Source organism: Muscardinus avellanarius (assembly GCF_963383645.1).
Source record: "Muscardinus avellanarius genome assembly, chromosome: 19".
In the NCBI taxonomy this organism is placed as follows: Eukaryota; Metazoa; Chordata; class Mammalia; order Rodentia; family Gliridae; genus Muscardinus; species Muscardinus avellanarius.
In genome coordinates, this window is record NC_137805.1 from 21,292,408 (window position 1) to 21,312,589 (window position 20,182).

The 20,182-nt window shown below is 59.2% G+C and overlaps 1 protein-coding gene across 6 annotated transcripts; it reads right to left on the reverse strand.

Annotated features, from left to right (window-relative positions):
* Nucleotides 1-4,630: 4,630 nt before the first annotated feature.
* On the reverse strand, nucleotides 4,631-12,835 carry ARFGAP1 (ARF GTPase activating protein 1; the record flags this gene model as incomplete). Of its 6 annotated transcripts, none has more annotated exons than XM_080716220.1 (13): nucleotides 4,631-4,964; nucleotides 5,338-5,408; nucleotides 6,195-6,254; nucleotides 6,665-6,721; nucleotides 7,467-7,496; nucleotides 8,373-8,405; nucleotides 8,656-8,712; nucleotides 9,707-9,803; nucleotides 10,463-10,549; nucleotides 11,329-11,429; nucleotides 11,763-11,934; nucleotides 12,201-12,310; nucleotides 12,776-12,835. In XM_080716220.1, 13 exons carry the CDS (start codon nucleotides 12,833-12,835, stop codon nucleotides 4,631-4,633), a joined length of 1,269 nt encoding a protein of 422 aa, XP_080572346.1. The 6 variants fall into 6 exon arrangements, with proteins under 6 accessions (XP_080572346.1, XP_080572345.1, XP_080572347.1 ...); XM_080716219.1 differs by having other exon boundaries at nucleotides 5,338-5,414; XM_080716221.1 differs by lacking the exon at nucleotides 7,467-7,496 and having other exon boundaries at nucleotides 5,338-5,414.
* Between the last annotated feature and the right edge of the window lie 7,347 nt (nucleotides 12,836-20,182).

Consider the following 20,182-nt stretch of genomic DNA (forward strand, 5'->3'; position numbering starts at 1 on the left):
CCCCCCCAAAGTAGGGCTCTGGGGTCCTCCAGGGTTTCAACTGACCCAGACGTACCAAGCCCCCACACCCTGCACACCCCACCCAGTATACCTCAGGGGGACCACTGCAGGAAGCCAGCTACTCCTTGAAGGGAATGCTGCACCTCATACCACCCTGACCATTGGCTCAAGCCCCCAGTACTGCCCTCAACAAGCAACCTACATAGGAAACCCAGACACTGGAGGCCTGAAGGCAAGATGCCTACAGCCCGCAGTCTGCCCACAAAGGTGCCGTGTGGCCATTCCTCAGCTCTCCCAGGCCCCTAGACTCTCAATCCACACTAAATCTAGATAAAACTCACCCCAGGGCCACAAGAGGCCCTCCCTGCTGGACATCTGTCGTACTTGACGCTGGGTGCTATCTAAAACCCCCACAGGGGTAGCGGGAGCTAGGGCAGCCCAGGTTCCCTGGCTGCATCTGGTCCTGCTGCCCAGGAAGGAGCTGAGCGGCTAGCCCACCCTCCCCACCTTGCAGACTGGAGGGGCCCCCAGCCCTCGGCTGCAGCCCATCACCAACCTCTTCCTGCTCCAAGGACAGCGCCCCTCGAGTCCCAGGGATGGCTGGGCCATTCTGGTCCTGCTGTGGCCACAGGAAGGACAGGGCTTATGAACGGCCCTCCGACGTCACTGGCCCATCCCACCCCTTGGCTCCCTCCTCCCTGTGGGCCTGTCTGAGGCATCTCTCCTAGAAGACACAGTGGTTCTTGCACAAAGGACTCACCACGAGGGCAGGAACCCACAAGAGGGTGGCAAGAGCCAAGCACCTTCATTCCTCACCCCCAGAGGCTCTGTCCCTCAAAGGGCTCCCCAGGAGGGCCACCTGGGGACAAAGGCTATGGACTGAACTGCTGGGCACCGGGCAGCCTCATGGAGCAGCACCTGGACCCCGTGCTGCCACTGGAGAAAGGACCACACAGCCCCACCCCCACCCCCAGCCTGTATGCCCCCAGGACCCCGGACAGCCCCCCAGGCTCAGGCCCAGGCTCACACCCCTCCACCTAGGCACTGCTCTCCACTACTCAAGACTCTTCACTGTCCAGGCCTAACAGAGCACTGAGTAGAGCCCTCCAACCACCCTGATGGCCCCACCGGGCTCTGGAGGCCAGCCACAGGACCAGACCCCCCCCCGCCACTGGCTATGCCTCGACCCCAGCCTCGCTCAGGACCCCAGCAGGGTTGGAGCCTGCACAGGTGCCAGCCTCCCCCACCCTCCAGGCCTTGGGCTTCCCTACTGGGGACAGACGCGGAGCCACGCCCCACTGGGCTAAGGGTTGCCTGCATCTGTGTTACTAGTAGCTCCTGGGGCTCCCTCCTCTGAATTGGGTCCCACTGCCCAGACTGGGGGCCTGGCTGCCGACCTAGTGGCCTTTCCCCAGCTGCCCATCATGACTGACCCATGAAGGGACGAAAAGCCTGGCCAGCAGCACGGCCATCCCCGATGCCTGCTGAGTGCCAAGTCCCCATCCCAGCCTCTAGTTTCAGGGACCCACCCAGGCCCAGGCTGCAGCCAGGCGAGGCGCCACCCAGCCCATGAGTGTAGCCGCAGCTCACAGGCAGCGTTAACGGGTATGCAGGTGCACACCACACACAAGCCGGCATCCGAACTTCCTCACGCTCTTGGTGCCCACAGAGCCCACTCGGTGGTCCTGTGCTCCTCACACCTGGGCCTACCTGGAGATAGCACCAGAGGCTGAGCCCTCACACCACTCGGTCATGCTGAGACCCAGGGAGCTGAGGGGGCACTGCCCAGAGGCCCCCCTTTCCCCAGTGCTCTGGCAGCTGATCTACCCATCACGTTGGCTGGGCCAGTGCTCCCCCCAATTGACCCCGCCCATCCCACCACCCGGTACTGAAGGCCCTGGACTGCAACTCCTGGCTGGGCTGCATCTGGGGTGACAGGCAATGTCAAGAGCACATGCTGAGTGACAAGTCAACATGTGAGTCACAGCCTGGATGCAGAACATCCCAGGGCATCACACTCTGGAGGCAGCCGGGGTGGAAGCAGCTCCAAGGCGGGGCACAGCCCGTGAGGAGGCTGTTTCCTGCGGTGCCATGCCAGCTCCTCCACAGGCCAGCTCCTGCTTGGCAGCACACGCAAAGTGGGCTCTATATGTGTGAGAGAGCATGTGTGTGCTTAAATCTCCAGATCTATAAGCAAAAAAACCTTCCAAATTGCAGGCATCAGGTATTTGGGGTCACAGCAGCAAGAATGCTGACCCAGGGTGCAGCTGGGGAGGATACTCAGCGCCTGCTGACTGACAAGCATCTACTGGTCAGGTGGGGACTTTGACCAAGGGCAACAGCACAGGCCAGTGGGAGACGTCCACCTGGTGGTCAGGACAGCTTCCCTGCCCACTTCCTCCCCGGCTCGCCAGTTGGCAGAACTAAGTTTCAAAGCGGACTTGAGCGGACTGGCAACTTTGCCTGGCCAAGCACCATGTCCACCAACCCGTGGCCACTCTGCCCTGAGTGCTCCAGGAGACAGCGGACTCCAGAACCTCCCCCAGGCCTCTCCTAGCCAAGCCACTCTGGTGTCAGGGAACAGGGCTAGATGGAGGGTGGGAGTGGGGAGAACACAGCACTCTCCTTGCCACCTGCCACAGACAGGGCTGCAGTCTCTCCACACGGGCTCTGGCATGGTCCGGGGGAGGCTGCCCACCCACTTAGGCCGAGGGCCACTGGCCACCTCCTGCCCTCCTTCCCCCACTTCCCAGGCGGCCTGGCCACAGAGCAGCAGCTGGTCAGGCTCCTGCTGGGCAAACATGCCCTGGGCTCACTCCCAGAGGGTCCACCTGAGTGTACTGGCCCTCCCAGGAGGGGAGGGAGACAGTGGGCCTGTGTCCCTTGAAGCCCAGTTGGGACCGTAAGGTTGCTGGCTCACCCGTGTCTCCTTCCTGAGCACCTGCATCCCTACCTGGCTCCTGCCCACCCACTCGCAGCACAGAGGAAGTCAGCCTTCAGGGCTCAGATGTCCTGTTCCCATGTGCTCAACTGGGATGCCGTTGGTCAGTGCCTCGAGTAAAGAGAGGAGACACAGGCCACACTGGCACAAAGAAGCCACCCCCCCACACACCTGCTCTGCTGGAAGGGGTCCTAGAGGTGCCCCAGAGTGGCAGACCTCCCCCTTGAAGGAAGCCCCAAAACACGTACGAGGGGCCTGTGCAGCTGGGGCAACTTTACCCCAGGCTCTCCTCTACATGGGTGTCCACACACTAGGCACAGCCCTGGAGGGACCCGGGCACATGCTGGGAGTCATCTTGGTCAGAGAAATACACCTGTGCCAGCACTTGTAACACTTGGCTCCCCTGAGCTTTTTACTGTGACCTCGTGGTTCCCATCTGCCTGTGGGTTCTTGGCCCAAGCCCTTTATCCCACTACCCGCAGCAGGCTGCTCCTTCAGCAACAGCCCCAGCTCCACCCCTGCCCCCTAGCTCAGGCATGTCCTGAGACTGGACTACCTGGCAGCATGCCCACCAAGGGCCAAGCACTAGAGGGCGCCTGATCAAAGGCCACCACACCCCTTGGACGCCCCCTGGCAGATGGCTCGCGCTGTGAGGAGCCCAGCGGCGGCAGGGCAAGCACGTCACATAGACCACACAGGGGCCACCAGGTGCATGCACTGCTGGTCAACTGAAGGTCACACAGGGGTGCAAGGAGTCCAGGCCCCACGCCCACCCAGCCATCTGTCCAGAGCGGAGGGCTGCCAGGCAACGCTGCTGGCATCAGTGTTCCAAGAAGCCCATGAACCGGTGCTACACTCGCCTCACATAGTCCAACAGGCTCAAAGCCCATGCAGGCTCCAGGAGGACAGTGAGACCCAACGGCCTGGCACAGGAGAGCAAAGCCGCAGACCGCCGACCACAGCATCCACCCAGGTCCCCAGCCGGCAGGAAGTGGCTGCTGCAGACAGGACGGGAGGCAAAATTCCAACTGACAATCTCTGCCTGGAGAGTCTTGCGAGAGGCAGCCACTCGGGCCAAGATGGCAGCTCTGGAGGCCGGCCCGCCCTGACCAGCTCCCCTGCCTGTGCCAGGCCAGGGAAGGGACAGACATGCTGCGCCGGTGCCCCCAGCCCCCGTGCCTGGGACTTCTGAGCTGTCCAGAACACTCCAGATGACCAAGTTCAAGCGCTGGGCCCCGGGCGGGGAGGGCCTGCAGGCATGTCGGGGTCTCAGCACAGACCGCAGGGGAGGCGTGGGCTCAGGAGGCGGAGGGTAGATGGCAGTGCGAGCTCCGGGACTGCTTCCAGGCATCTTCTTCTAACAGAGAAGAGCTAGAGCAAGCCCTCGAAGACAGAAACATTTCAACTGACAGCACAGCCACGGTGCAGAGGAGGCGGTGCCCAGGCCTGCCTCCGCAGCCGGAGACTCTGCCCTCAAATGCCCAGGCCTGGCCCCAGGAGCGCCAGACTGCAGAGCCCACGGCAGGCATGCAGGGCGCTTCTCACCCTCGCGGCTGGAGCCCCGCGCCAGGCAGGGCACCTGCAGCCATGCGTGCTGGGCTGCCGTCCTGGGTCAGGTGGGAGAGGAACCGGGAGAGGGCAAAGTGCAAACACGCGTGGCCTGGCGGCCAGGGTGGCCAGGCTCGGGGCCTACCAGTTCTGGTTGTCCCAGCCATCGTCGGTGGCCACAGGGGGCGCTGCCCTCTTGGCGGCCTTGGCCCTGCCCTCCCCACCGGCACCCTCCCAGCTCTCCCAGCCATCGCTGTTGCTGTTCTTGTTGGACGCAGAGCCTGAGCCCCAAACGTCCCAGCTGTCTGAGCTCCTCCTCCCAGTGGAGGCGTCTGCACAGGTCCAGCTGTCGCTGCTTGGGGACTTGGCCTTGGGGGGCTCAGTGTTCCCGAAGGTCTCCCAGAAGCTCTGGTCTATGGCACTGCTATGGAAGTTGTCCCCGCTGCTGTTCTGATAGCTCTGGTTCTCCGGGGGCCTATACAGAGAAAGAGAGGAACGCCCAACAGTTGTGACCACCAGCAAGGGTCCTCCGACTGCCTGGCCTGCTCAGGTGTCAGGCCTGGAGAACAGACACCTGCCATTCCACGGGCCCTGCCCAGAATGGACTCAGTCTGCACTCCATCACTCACCCAAACCAGAGGCTATGTACCAACTGCACAGCAGGGAAGGAAGACAGTGTGGCCCCCCGCTCATGAGCAAGCCATGGGTCTGAGGCCCTGAGCAGAGCCAACAGAGGCAGGTCCCAGCTTGACCACAACTGCCCCCCAGAGCACCATGGAAAGGGCACAAGAGAAGAGGGGCCAGGGGAGGACGGAAGGCCACCGTCCCCGGCTGGGGGTACAGCGTACCTATCTGAGGGGTCCTCAGCTCTCCCAGAGAAGAAGGTGGTGACATCCCGCCATCCCTTACTGCCAACTCCCTGGACCTGGAAGGAGACAGGAAAAGATGGTAGCCAAGGCCCACTGCACAGCACGGTGGCTCCAGGGGCCCAACGCAAGCGCAAATGTGCCCTGTCCAGCTAAGGAGACCTAGCCCAGACTGAGGAGTCTCAGGGACCTGCACACACTCAGCAATGCAATGCACTACAGCACTCAGTGCACAGCGCGGCTGCTGCTCGGTGTGCGTGTGTGTGTGGGTCCTGGGACTGAGCTCAGAGGCACTCTACCTCTGAGCTTCTCCCCAGCCCTTTTTTTTAAACCAGGCTTTGCTAAGTCACTGAATCTGGCCTTAAACGTGGTACCTTGTCTGCCAAGCACTGGACTCACAGGTGTGCGTGCCATGTTCATGGCTTGCCTGCCCGTCCGCCTGCCCACCAGCACCCTAACCAGGCCACCTGTGGTGGAGGGGCCCTTGCATGGAGGGTAAGAGGAGCTCGGCCTCCTTCGCCATGTGAACAAGGTCCCCAGTGGGCCACATGCTGGGAGGCACCGGTGAGCAGCCAGAGGCTGCGTGGGCACTTACCCGGGCACAGGCCGCCGGCAGCAGAAAAGGGGAGAAACGGAGTTAGTAGTTGACAGCCCCACCGCTCAAGCTGTTTCCATATTCCTCACGCCCTCGGCAGCAGCAAGCAGCGGCCACTGAGAGGCTGGCCCGCTGCATCGGGCAGGACACACTGGGCCTCTCCCGTCACGGGGGCCCAGTGCCAGGGCCAGGAATATGGAGACTGGCTTTGGCCACACCTGCACGCCAGGCGGGCCTGCCCTACCTTGGATGCCAGCTGAGAGACCCCACTGGACACATCATCAAAAATCCTTCCCTCCTTCACCTGTGCAGAGTCAAAGGACAGCATTAGGGACTGAAGCTCGGGGGAGAGGGCCACCTGCCACCGTTGCCAGGGACACGCTGCTCACAGCCACCTGCCCGAGACCTGCCATGGCCTCCCGAGACCTCCTCTGACAAGGACCCTGCCTCCCCAGCTGAGCGCCTCCTGCTTGAACCTCTCTGTGGGCCACTGGCCACCCCCTCCTCGGACAGGCTGGCGCTGTGCCCCATGGCCCCACACGCAGTGTGCGGCAGACCGGAGGGCAAGCTCGGGGACTGAGCTGAGTGGGGCTGCCGGGTCAGAGGAGCAGGGAGAGGCTGTGACTCGCTGGTCCAAGGACATGGGGGGCTCAAAGCTCCCACCCACTTGCCCAGAAAGCAAGCCTGGGACACGAGCGCCTCAGCCTGCCCTACCTTCTCCTGCGCGGGCTTCAACACGTTCTCGTTCAGGCTGTGGCCTAGCTCCGAAGCCTGTTGGGAGGGACACCGTGTGAGCCTGGCACAGGGCAGGCAGGCACGGCAGGATAGAGAGCCAGCCAGCGGACGGGGCACATGGGGCAAGGCCACGGCGGGCGGCACAGCAGAGCTGCCCAGCTTTGCCAGCATGAGGGAAGGCACGGGAAGGGGCGCACAGGGGCGAAGCCATGGCAGGCGGCACAGGACACCAGTGTGGGCGAGGGTGGGCACTCCTGGAGCCCATACTCCTGCCCGGCTGCCTGGGGGCCTCTCCCTCCTCTCCCAGGAGCACCCGTGGAGGCAAGGGGGGGCACAGGCTGAGCAAGGGAAGAAGCCACTGGGGTGCAGGCGCCAGCTCCTGCTCCTGGGGATGCATGCCACGCAGGGGTGGCCGCTGAGGGCCAAGCGCGGCCCGGGATGCGGTGTGCTCCTCCCCCAAGGCTGGACAAAAGGCTTTACAGGGAATAGTGCCATAATATCAGAAGGGTCCTCCCCAGCAGGGGGGATTTCTGCGTCTGGGTCGGGGTAACAACGATGAAATGGGATCCTTGGCAATCCAAGGCCCATCCGATGTGCCTGGCTTGAGCAGCACCGGGCTCAGGATCCTGGGGAGCCACAGGCCACCCCCAGCTGGGCAGGCCAGGGAGGAAGTGAGCGCAGCACACGCAGGGACGCAAGCACATGGGACGGGCACGCCAGCGCCAAGCAGGTCCTCAGCAGACGTGGGTGGGCGGCATGCACCGGCACATACGGGCTTTACCGGCTCTGGCTGCTGCTTATGACCCCAAAACTTGACCAAGGCGGCAGAGGGTTAGCAGAAAGAGAGAGCAAGGTGGTTGGAGCAGGATCTGGCAACACCCAGGCAGCAGCTTGAGCAGCGTCCTTGGCTGAACTGTTCTGATGCTGAAGCCGCGGCAGCCGTCAGCAGACCTCACGTCGGCCTGCTCCACGCCCACCCTTGTAGGGCCACTCTGTGCCTCCAAACTCGCCGCAGTCCAGTCTGCGCGGCTGATTCTCAGGAGTCAGACACAGAGGCCCAAGACAGCCAGGGATGTGCCCCAGAGCGGGCAACCAGGTGTGCAGGGCAAAAGACCCTCAGAGGGGGACGCGCCCAGGGGCATTGAGTGCTGCAGGCCACAGGGGAGGGACCGAGAGAACTGGCCTCCCTCCATGCATGAGTGCAGGCCCCAGAAACACCACAGAACCACGCAGGCCAGCCCAGGCCAGAGGCCTGAGAGCCTCATGGAAATTTCCGGGGCTATGCCGAGTTTTAAAGGTAAATGAGACGCATAGCCCGTGACTGCCCCAGCCTGCATCAGCGTGTGCCCACCAGGCAAAAACCAGGCCACTTCCCAGGCTCAGGCTGCCACCTGTGGTCTCAGCAACACTCCTCCTAGAGGAGCGGCCAGGCTGAATGGCCCGCACCGGCTGCTCCAGCTCCTTCCCAGTCACGGAGGCTGGCCACACAGCGGCCTCGGACCTGCACCGGCAGCCAGCAGTGCAAGGTGGGCCTAGGGCAGCCTCCTGCTTGCCCCAACTGCGCAGGCGCAGAGATGGCGCACTGCGGGGCCCCTCACACTAGGACCCCTGGGCCCAGGCAGCTTCCCGATGCTGCATGTGAGTCACGGACCACACAGCGTGTTTCAGAACTTTAAACTCCTCTCACCTTTTGACTTGCTTGGGATCCGAATTTTGTTGCCTGAAAGGAAAAACAAAGACCAAGCTTTTTTTAATCATCTGTGTCTTACCCCTTAGACCAATCACTCAGGTCTGCCTCCCACTCTCGCAAGGGCAGGTCATCCTCTGCGGGCAGCTTGTACCCAACACCCAGAGGACACCCGTGACTACAGCAGCAAGGACTCCTGGACCTCTCTGCTGGGGCTGAAGCCGTGCGAGACGGGCGTCTGTGGTAGGGCCCCAGGACGTCCCTGGCTTCCCCAGCTACTTACGCCCTCCTTGGCTGCAGAGGCAAACTTGCTTGCTCCTGTGGTGAAGCTGCTCCAACCCTGAGAAGCAGCAGAGGACAGTGCATCAAGGCCCAAAGCTGCCACGCAGGGGCTCCAGAGGTGCCCCACCTGGCCAGCTGCAGCATCCGCACGTGTGGGGATGGATGAGCACAAAAGGACGAGAGGGAGCCAGGCCCGCGGCCGCAGAGCCCCCAGGCCCGTGAAGGTCCTGCCTGGCTCTCCCACCTGCCTCTCGGGGCCACAGGCAGTGCGAAGGCAGAGGTCACAGGCCTGAGCCTGAGTACAAACTTGCTTCATCTTAAGCTTTGAAGTTAAAACTATTTGAAAATAGAAATGTCTTGTACCAGGTGTGGTGCCACACACCTGTGACCCAGTACTTGGGAGGCTGAGACAGAATGATTGCAGGCTCAAGGCCAACTTGGGTCACTTTTTTTTTTTTTTTGCGGGTCTAGGGATGGAACCCAGGGGCATTCTACCTCTGAGCTACAACCCCTGCCCTGTTTGTTATTCTTTATTTTGAAAACAGGGTCTCACTAAGTTGCAGAGGGTCTAAGTAGCAGAGGCTGTCTACAAACCGTGATTCTCCGGTCTCAGCCTCCCAAATGCTGGGATTACAAGTGTGCGCCACCACGCCCGGCTTGGGTCACGTTTTTTTTTTCTTTTGGTGGTAATGGGGATGGAACCCAGAGGCCTTCTACCTCTGGGCTACACTCCCATATCTATTTTATATTTTATTTGTAAACAGGGTCTCACTAAATTGCTGAGAGCCTAAGTAGCTGAGGCTGGCTTTGAATCTGTGTGATCGTCTTGTCTCAGCCTCCCAAGCGCGAGAATTACAAGCGTCCACCACCACACTCAACTTGGATCACATTTTTAAAAGAACATGTCACAAAGGTGAGGAAAAGGGCTTCCAACAGACCAGACAGCAGTTCCCTGAGGGGCTGCCACCACCCATGACGGGGTGTGCCTGTGCCCCGCAGCCCCTGTGGCTGTGTGTGCTGGGAGGCCCTCTGCCAGGGCCAGGTACCCTCACCGAGTACAGGGACGACATGGCGTTGTTGAGGAAGTCATCTTCTTTCTTCTGGGGGGGCACTGTGTTCCCAAACCCCACATAGCGATTCTCCTGAGCCCTGCGAAGAGAGCGCATACAGGCAGCAGCCGCTGGCATGAGTCCTGCTATGGCTGAATGGCCAACACCCCAAGCCTGAAGGACACGCTGACCCACCTCTGCACCCCTAAGGGCTGTGGTAAGCTAGTCACTCACACTGAAAAGCCTCTCCTGCCATGTGCCTGAGGGTCCCCAGTAAGACCAGACCCCGTAATTAGGGCTACCGGAAGAAGCAGCGAAAGAACTAAATCTGGGTAAAACTCATTCACAGGCCAGGTACATTCCAGAAAAAAACATAGTAGGGTTTTTGTGTGTGTGTGTGTGTGTGTGGTACTGGAGATGGAACCCAGAGGCCTTCTACCTCTGGGCTACACTCCCAGACCTATTTCATATTTTTTATTTGGAAACAGGGTCTCTTAAGCCAGTGGAGGCTGGCTTTGAACCTACACGATCCTCCTGTCTCAGCCTCCCAAGTGTGGGGATTACAAGCGTGCGCTACCACGCCCGACTAAAATGAAACAGTTTTTCTTCTAAGTATTAAGTTTTATCTACACCCAAGATGCTCAATTCAAACCTGGGCTGGCCAGAGCGCCACAGTTGGACCCCCTGACCCCGCACAAGAAGAGCAGGCCAGTCCACCCAGGGAAGCCCCCACTGCAGGGCCTGGCGGGGCGGCCTCACCCTTGGTAGGAGCTGAGGTCATCGCTCAGCCAGTCTTCAAAAGCCTTGTCGGTAGAGGCGGTCACATTCTGTGGCTGGCCAGAGGGTCTGAAAGCGAGAGTCAAGGTCAGGGAGGCAAGCACTAGGCACAGGAGGACACAGACCTGCGGTACCTCCGGTGGCCCCAGCACGCCAACCGCACCCACGTGGTCCAGGTGAAGGCCTTCACGCCTGGGAAGCAGGGCCAGGCTGGCCTGCAGCTCGGCCCCACAAGATGCTCAGGCTCAGCTGCTGAGACCCCAGCCACGCCCACACTCGCAGCTCTCAGAAGAGGCCCATGCGCTGGCTGGGAAATGCCGGGAGGGTCCAGGCTCAGAAAAAGAAAGGGCAGTTGCTAGGATCTTCTGATGGGCCCTAAGGGAGGCAGGCCCACGGGGGGTGCACTCAGCACACCTGGAGCCCTCTGGGGCTCGCCCATCCCACACCAGCCTCGACACCGGACACTCCCACAGCAGGAGAAGTCCACTGCGCAAGCCCACACCACCTCAGGACCTGGTCTACGGGACGATGACACCTCTCACGGGTAGCGACTGTGCACCCAGACACCGCCCCTTCCCCAGCACACCACGGTTCATGCGGCGACACGTGCCGGGCTACCCAAGGTGGGGCCTGCTTCCCTTGCTGTAGACTTATCTTTGAATTTCTACTAATAGCTTACAGAGCTTCAGGAAGCTTACGAGGCCTAACTTCAGGAGCAGCCCCCATTGGAGCCACTTCACGACAGCGGGGAAGGGAAGGTTCTGTGGGGTCCTGGGCCACGGCTCAGATCAGGGTCTGGCAGAGAACAGGGCTGAGGCCCACGCAGCAGCCAGAAGAGGGGGAGTTACCGGTGGGCAGTGGATGGCAGCACCTTGGGCTGCGGCGGGGTCCAGTTCTGGGCAGGTGATGACTCCAGAGACCACTCTCTGCCTTCGGCCAAAGTGGCCACCTAGCAAGAGGACACACAACAGTCAAGGGCACAGACGCTGCAGACACATGCACACCGCCCCAGGCCAGCGCCGGGGCCAGGCACATGCTGGCTGTGATGACGACAGTGCTGGCGAGCTGGGCACACAGGGCCTGCCTGGCCCCAGGACAAGCCCCAGGTTCAGAGCCACCCCATCCATCCCAGGCCGCCTGCTCCCCGGGCAGGGAGAGCTGCTCTACGCGAGGTGTGGGCGCACGTCCTCGTCTGACCATGCGTGGCCTTGGCAGGAGTCCCTAACTGCTGGCAGCCGCAGCTCGCAGGGCCCCGCCTGGCGTCAGAGCGAGCGCCGCACACCTTGTCCCTGAAGAGCGCTGCGGCTCTGCTGCTGTACTTGTCCTGCAGGGTCCAGCAGGGGTCGTAATCCTCCTGAGACTCCAGGAACTCTCGGAACTTGGCGTTTCCCCCAGCCTTCATCTTCTCCAGCTCGATGTCCTTCCACTTGTCCATGGTCACGGAGCGCACGAAGCTAGGAACGAGGGGCCCATCTGGCAACCAGTCACGGGACCTGGGGACCCCCACCCAAGGCTGGGCCGCGAACTAGATGCATGCTCTGGAAGCCAGACAGAAGCCGGAGGACACGACAGGCCAGGTGGCAGCAGCTGACAGGCCGGGCTATGGTGCCTTGGGGAGCCACCTGGCAGGGAAGCGGCCCCCAAGTCCCCACACAGACGGCCACGAGAGGGACGCGAGGCGGGACATGGCTCGACAGAGGCAGAGTGGCAGGCCACTGACCTGAGGTGCACCCCAAGCCCACGGTGTCTCCCCGAACACTCCAGGCAGATCCAGATGCCGTAGGTCACGCTGACCCACTGAGGGTTGAATGCACCACACTCAAAACAAACCTGCAAAGGGGCCCATGCAACTCACCAGGCGGCAAAGGGGAGGGCCGGCGACCCCAAAGACCCAAGTACCCTAAGAGGGTGCGGAGCAAGGACGGCAGACGTGCAAGGCCTGGACAGAAGAACTAGAATCAACAAGCCCAAAAAGGCCGCTCAGGGTGCCCACAGGGTGTGGCTCAAGGCAAAGGGAGGCAGCAGGAGCCCTGCCCGCAAACTGGGAGCAGAGGGAGAGCGGCTTGCGTGAGGAGAAGGCGAAGCGGACCATCTGGAGCATCCTCGACACAGCCTGGCCAAAGCCTGAGCTGCGCCCCCTGGTGTCACTGGTGAGCAGCAGCAGCCGGCACTCCCCACAGTACTGGGGGCTCCGCTAATGACCAGCTATTTCAAGAAGGGGTGCTCATAACCACAGAGCTGTAATCGGCCGGGGGAGGTTCCCCGTCTACCTGAGGCCCCGAGGCAGACACTTACATTGTTCTCATCCTGCACCCTGACTTCTTTAAGAACTTTCCTGGTTCTTGGGCTGGCCATGGTGCTGCAAAAGTGGAAAACAAACTCTTAAGTTTACAAACAGGTAATTTATTAGAAAGAAAATAGCTGGGTGTGGTGGTGCACGCTTATAATCCCAGCGCTTGGGAGGCTGAGACAGGAGGACCGCAGGTTCAAAGCCAGCCTCAGCAGCTTAGTGAAACTTTCAGTAACTTAGTGAGACCCTGTTACCAAATAAAATATAAAAATAGGCCTGGGGTGTAGCCCAGAGATAGAAGTCCCCTGGTTCCACCCCCAATACAAAAAAAAAATTTTTTTATTAAAAACCAGAAATAAGTCCACAGTTCAAAAATACTGGACAGGGATAACCTCACAAGAACGTCTGCTCAGCTGCACGCACATGCATGAGCCTGTGTGTGTTACTGGGGATTAAACCCAGTGTGTGTTACTGGGCATTCTAACTCTGACTACACCCCCAGCCCTAATTCTTTTTTTTTTTTTTTTAATTTTGAAACAGGGTTTCACTAAATTGCCGAGGGCCACACTAAGTTCATGAGACTAGCTGCAAACCGGTAATCCTCACGTCTCAGCCTCCCAAGTTACTGGGATTACAAGCATGTGCCACACACTGTTTGCTAAGCTGCTGTGAAGCTACAGTGTAACACTGCCTTCTGCTGGCAGTGCCAGGGCCCAAACACCGGAGGACCCTCTTCTCCACACTCTGTGGCCCTCCCAGGCCACCAGTGCAGTCACTGGTGAGGGCCAACTTGAGACAACACTGGGTGTCCATTCTGCTTAATCACTGTGTGCCGCCACAGCTGCTGAGTTTATAAAAAGTCCTGTTTTTTAATGGCAAAACTCACAGCAAGGAGTGACCTTCACAAGACACGCAGACTGACTACTAAACTTGATTCCCTGCCTCAAGGGGCACGTGACAACAGGGACCTGGGGACTCTGCAGTCCCTACCTCTCCAATTGAGCAAAAGACCCCGGGTTGCGACCGGGACAGACATGTCCCTGGCTGATGGCGTGGGAAAGCCATCCTGCTGGACAGTCTGTAGGTAGGTCCTCTTTGGGGCCTCCTGAGGGATGGAGGTGACAGACGGTTCAGCCACAGCAGCCCACAGACAACAGACTGCAGGGAGGCTGATGAGGACAGCAGCAGCCCAGGCTGAAGGGAAAAGCCGTCCACTGCTTTACAGATCTACTAGCTGGGCCATGTTCAACTTCAACTGCTGGCCCATTTACTCACGACCAGGGACGTCAAAGCTGGACTAAGACGGTGATGCCAACCTCAGTGCCAGATGCACAGAACTTCGCTGCTTCTGCACACAGAACTGGCCAGCACAGGCCCAAGAGTGCCGCGTCTCCGGAGCTCACCCACTTCTAGAACAGCCCTGTGTGCTGCTCCCTAACCCACAGGACAGCGTGTGCGTGGAAGACACACGCGTGTGAGAGGAGCCACACTGGCTCTCCACCCACATTTTCAGCGTCATCTTTCCACTGCATGGCTGCATGAACATGGCCACCTGGACTGGCTTGCCTCCTGGGTTTAAGTGGAGCTCAACAGGAGTATAGCTTAGAGAAGATCAGGAAGATCTCTGTCCTGCCTCTCATTTTCAATCAAGTCTGCAGGAATAAGGCCTTCACCGAGGGGCGTCCTGATGCACCACCGCTTCGGAATCTACGAGCCCCTTCTTCCTCACATTCGCTAGGACCCACTTTCAGCCACCTGCAGTTAGGAACTAGCTGTCTCCTAAAACTGAAATCAAAAGCTGACCCTAGGCTGCCTTCCACTTGGTAATTCTCTTAGCCAGGACAGCGTGTGAAACCACAGATCATGAGGGGAATGTCTGAATACTTATCCTGCCTGCAGGACTTGGGCCCTGGCATGACTCATTTGGGCGGAATACTGTCTACTTAGAGCGTTGAAGGCAGACATGGATAAACCCACATTTGAAAGAGACACCATTGTGGGTTTGAGTTTACAAAGCCCTTTGGACAGATTCTTCTTACAGTGGCCACAGAAAGGCCAAGGGTGGGCCGCTGTACAAGGACAGCAGACAAAGACCGACGCAGCTCTCTGCTCCCAGCCCAGATTTCTTCCACAGCACCATGCCTGCCTTGAGGGGCTGTGACTGACACAAGGAGGAAAAGAAAAGCCAGGACAGGGCGAGACTGCTTCGGCTTTTTAATGGCTTAGAGTGCGGCAGGATATTCACAGGACCACTAGAGAGAATGTGTGAACAGTAAATGATCTGCCTTGGACTTAGAAGGAACTCTCCTGTGTGACCACCAAGTCTGGGATGAGAGCCGCATCTGTCTCAATCACTTCGTTTAATAACAAAACAAAGACCTCCTCACTTTCAAGAGCGTAACTACGGTTTATCTGGAAAAACAGTCCAAGAACTCTTAACATCTGGAAAAAGATGATAAAAACATAACTTCAGCAAGTTTGAGACAAATGAGACCATCTGTGAGTCCACTACGTCACTGTCAGATAGGAGGACATTTGGGCCGTAAGTTGAAGCACTCTTAAGCTGAGATCAAGAGGCATTAAAGACATGGCTCAGCCCTAGAGCAAAGCAGGGGTCAGGAGACACCACAAACGTGTTCTTCAGAACTGACAGAGGCGCCCAAAGAAACTATGTCTAAGAACAACAGCCCTGCCTTCTCCTAAAGAACATTTTATTTCTGAACTCTGGCAGGTATGATCCTAGAATGGATGCCAAGCAAACTTAAGAGCTACCTCCCCCTGGACCATAAAGAATTAAGGTTCCACTTGGCTGCTGTCATTAACAGGGCATGGCAGGAATATGAAGCCTGTAATAAGTGAGCAGAATTATTTCTCAGAAGTGGTAGTCTGCGGTTAAGCTGTTTAACAGGGCAGACAATAACAGGACAGTCCTTCTCGATCCAGGTACGCTGGAAAAGTGTTAAGAGCCCATCTTTGCGTCCTTTTCGCCCTCCCTCCAGACAATCACCCTTGTCAAAGGGCAAGGGGTAAGGCGATAACGCAGGCTGCGGCAGGAGAGCCTGGCTTTCCCAACGCCTCCGGACAGACGATTTCTTCTGGGGGTGGAAGAGCCGCGGGGCGCCCTGGGGCCCCAGCCAGCGGGCCGGGCCGGGGCTGGTCGGCGGGGGCTCGGGAAGGGGTGCTGTCGGAGACGCGCGGGGCCGCCCCGGCGGCAGGCGGCTGCGATCGGGCGGCCGGGCGGCCTCAGGTGGGGGCGGCTGCGATCGGGCGGCCTCAGGTGGGGGCGGCGGGAGGTCCAGGCTTGGAGGGCCGGCCCCGGGGAGCTCGGCGGGCGCGGGGGGCTCGGGACCCGGCCTCGGGCGGCGTCCGAGCGCCGAGTACAGGCTTACCTGGCGGGGGCGAGCTGGCCGCCGCGATCGGGCCGGGTCGGGCAGCGCGCAGGCCGGGCCGCCGAGCTGCACCGGGCGCGCGGGTCGCCCACCGGCCGCCAGCAGCTTCCGGCTACGTCGCCCTCCACAAGGCCTCACGGGAAGGCGGTGGGCGGGACTTCCGCCCTGCCCCAGCCCGGAAGCGCCGCGCGGCGGCCGCGGGGAAGACCACCTCGTTTCCGGGCCGCGGCGCCGTGGGCCTGGCGCTGCTCGGTCTGCGCCGCCGCGCTCCCGACTTGCCGCGAGGAACGCTCCCTCAGCCCGGGACTCGAGGCCGGCTTGCGGCGGGCTGGGGAGCGGGGCCCCGCGGGGAGGGAAGGCTCGGGGCGAGGCGGGGCCGGACCCCGGCCTGCACAGGTGGGGCCTGGCCAAGGAGGGCACCCGGAGAGGGGCTGCGGGGCGGCCACAGGCAGCGTGAGCAGCAGACCCCTATGTGCAAATGGGCGCCAGCGAGCTGTTGAAGTTGGGATATATACCTCTTGTTTATTCTGCCTTTCTGTGTATTTTTTAATATGTGGTGGTGGTGGAGCACTGGCAATTGAACCCAGGGACATTCTACCCCTAAGCCACACCCCCAGCTTTTTATTTTTTTATTTCTTTGAGACAGGGTCCTGAGATTGCACTGATCTGGAACCTTCAGTCCTCCTATCTCAGCTTCCCAAGTACTGGGATTACAGACGTGTGCCTGTTGTAATCTCTTTACATGCGCTGTCAGGTAAAGCAAAGAACATGCACAACTTGTGTCTTGCCTCCGTGTTGGCTTTCTTGATAGAAGCAAAATGGGGGACATCCCCATACAGTGTTCCAGCCTATCCCTGGCGAATTTGGGTCAAAAGAAGTTAAAGCACGTTCTGTTAATTACACGCAAATTAAGATCACATTCACACAGTTCACTCACTAGCAGTTCAAAGTCCAAATCAAAAGTCCATTCTGCAAAATGGGCTGTTGGTCGTGGCCTGGTAATCCTCCCGGGGCCGGCCAGAGAGTGTGGTCTCCTCAGAGGCTGCAGAGGCAGGCCCTTGGTCCCTGACCATCAGCAGTCACTTCAGACATGCCCCTGTGGACGCCTGGGCTCCTTGGAGTTGAGTCGGTTGTGGCTCCTGGCAGCCGCCTCCTTCACGTGTAGCTGGCCTCTGGTCCTTTCTAAATAGAGTTGTTTTGTCTGTTTTTTAAGCCCTGTGTGGTCGCACATGCTTGTAATCCCAGCATTTGGGAGGCTGAGACAGGAGGAATGTACAGGTTCGAAGCCAGCCTCAGCTACTTAGGCCTTTTGCAACTCAGTGAGACCCTTTTTCAAAATAAAGAATAAAAAATAGGGCTGAGGGTGTCTCTCAGAGGTAAAATGTCCCTGGGTTCCATCCCCAGTACCGCAAATAAATAAATAAATAAATAATAAATAAATAAATAAATAGAGGGTTTTTTTGTGTGTGTAGTCATGACTGGATTGTTTACCTTTCTTCTGATTGGTTAGCAGGTTGTATCCTTTCTTCCAATTGGTCACTTACATAATATTTGTTTTTAACTATCCTATAGTCTCTCCCATAATATTTGTTTACAACTATGCCATAATATTTCATAGCACACTGTCAATCAAAAGCACACTGCTAATTAAACTTACTGTTAATCAAACTTTGCCGCTCATAGTGCTCATAACACACTACCACACCCTGCCAGGCTGAACATTTTTATTGAGGTGTATTCTGCCTGCGGTGAGGAGTGTAGCTTGCTGGGTTTGCCACGTGCACACTCTCTTGGAGCCTACGCAGTAGTCAGCGGTAGAACATGTCCCTCAGAGACAACCACTGTCATCTTAGTTTTGTCTGATCTAGAGCTTCATATAAATAGGAGTGAGAAATGTTCTCTTGTGTTGGCTTCTTTCCCGGCATGATGCTTTTGAGAGCCATCCAGGCCATGTGCGTGGACGCTTGTTCCTTATTGCTCAGTCTTCTGCTAAGTGAACATGCCACACTTATTATCGGTCCTCCGCTTACACGCTGGGGTCATTTCTACGTTGTTTCTAGTTAACAAGGCAACTTGTGGATTAAGCCGCCTTGAAACCAAGCCCACGTCTTTTGGTGAGCGTCTTGTTTACTTGTGCCCAAGTGGTGACATCGCTGGGTGATAGAGGAGGTGCGTGTTGAACTTTATGAAAGGTGCTAGACAGTTTTCCAAGTGGCTGTGCCTTGTTAGACACCCACTGGCAACACAGGCGCTCGTTGTCAAGGTGTGGCAGGAGGTATGGTGGGCCCACTGCTGTCTGTTTACATTCCCTCCCGCTGAAAGCTACCCCCAGGCTCTGAGGTTCCCCTCACTTCCAGCCTCCAAAGGCACCTCCTGCAGCCCAAGGACAGCCTCAGGAGGCCCACAGCTCCTGCAGTTAAGGCAGGCCTGGAGCGTGAGAGCCAAGGTGGCGTGGGTGGGCGCCACTGGCGTCGACACACATGGCAGCAGGAGATGGCACAGGTTCAGACAGCAGGAACCAACCGTCTGCTGGGCCAGTCAGCGGGCTTCTGGAGGAAGGCTGCGAAGCTGAAAAGGAGGAAAAGGAAAGTGTCCTGAAGGCTCAGCGCAACGGCGTCAACACCAACGTGGGGAAACAAGCGACCAGCAGAAGCTGGGTCTCCAGCTCTGATCGTGAAGCAGGAAAGCCATGGTGCTGCCTCGTCACCCAGTTCCCACCGGCCCAGGAGATCTAGGGCTCTGGTCACCCCAAAGGGAATCTCCCAGTCCCCACAACTCAGACGGGTGTGGCCCTTCTGTAGACAGTACAAGCCTGTCACCTCAGGGCACCCGTGATGCCGCTGCCTCCACAACGTCAAGGCTCACGGTGGCCAAGGGACAGAGGGACAAAGTGCTCCTGGAGACCAGAGAGGAGCCGATTCGGTGGCAAATGGTGCAGAACACATAGCTGCACTGAAACGCTCCTACTCTAGGGTACTCAGGTCCTTCCCGGTGGGCAGTCCGTCAACGTGCAGATGCAGTAATGTGAATCCCTGTGGTCTCTACCCTGAAGCTCTGCAGTTCTCCCTGTGATGACACCACGCGGAGAGGGAGGCATGAGGGAGGTCAGTGAAAGTAAGGAGGCGGTGCCCAGCGCTGGAGGCTGGTGCGGTCTGGCTGTGCACAGGAGACTTGGGAATAGCTGCAAGGACAGAGCAGGAGCACCTCCCTACCCAGAGCTGTGGAGGGCAGCCCACTTGGCTGGTGTGTGTGTGTGTGTGTGTGTGTGTGTGTGTGTGTGTGTGTACATGTGTATGCTTGCAGAAGTGTGTTTACTTGTGCGCGTCACGGGGCTTTAGTGTGTGGGGTTGTTGGGTGCGTGGGGATGCGCCTTCAGGCTCATGGGCTCAGGTTCACCAGGCCAGTCCCCCATCCACACGGTGATGACAGGTAGAGTTAATGGTGTGCGCCTGGCCCAGGCACCTGTCCAAGGCCGCCCAGTGAGCAGGTTCTGTTGTGTCCACTTTGCACAGGTGGCAAGGCCACAGCCGGGCACTCGAGAGACACACCAGGGTCCTGCAGCTGGTGGCACAAGGGTATGGATGTAGCCCCCCCAGTCTGCTCCCACGCAAAGGCCCCGGGTCGGCCTCAAGGCAGCGGCTGGTGGTGAGCAGGAAGGAGCCACCCTCCCCAGGAGCACACGGAGCCCTGGCACAGCTGCCATCCCCAGCTGCTCCCCTCCTGCTCAGCACATCCCCTCCAGACACACCTGCCTCAACCCCTGGATCTCGGAGCCCTCAGCGCCCTTGGGACTCTGAGCCCAGCCTGAAGACTGCCCAATTCACTTCCCAGGCCGCCCAGGAGTGCAGGCCTCACTGGCCTCCAGGGGGCAGTTAAGCCTGCCTGAGTTCCATCTGGAACTGTGCTGGGCTCCTGTCTCGGATTGGCTAGGAGGAAAACTGGCTGAGGCCTAGAGGGTCCCTGCAGGCAATCAAAGTCATGAACCCCCTCATGCGCACCGGGCTGGGCAGGAGAGACCAGCCC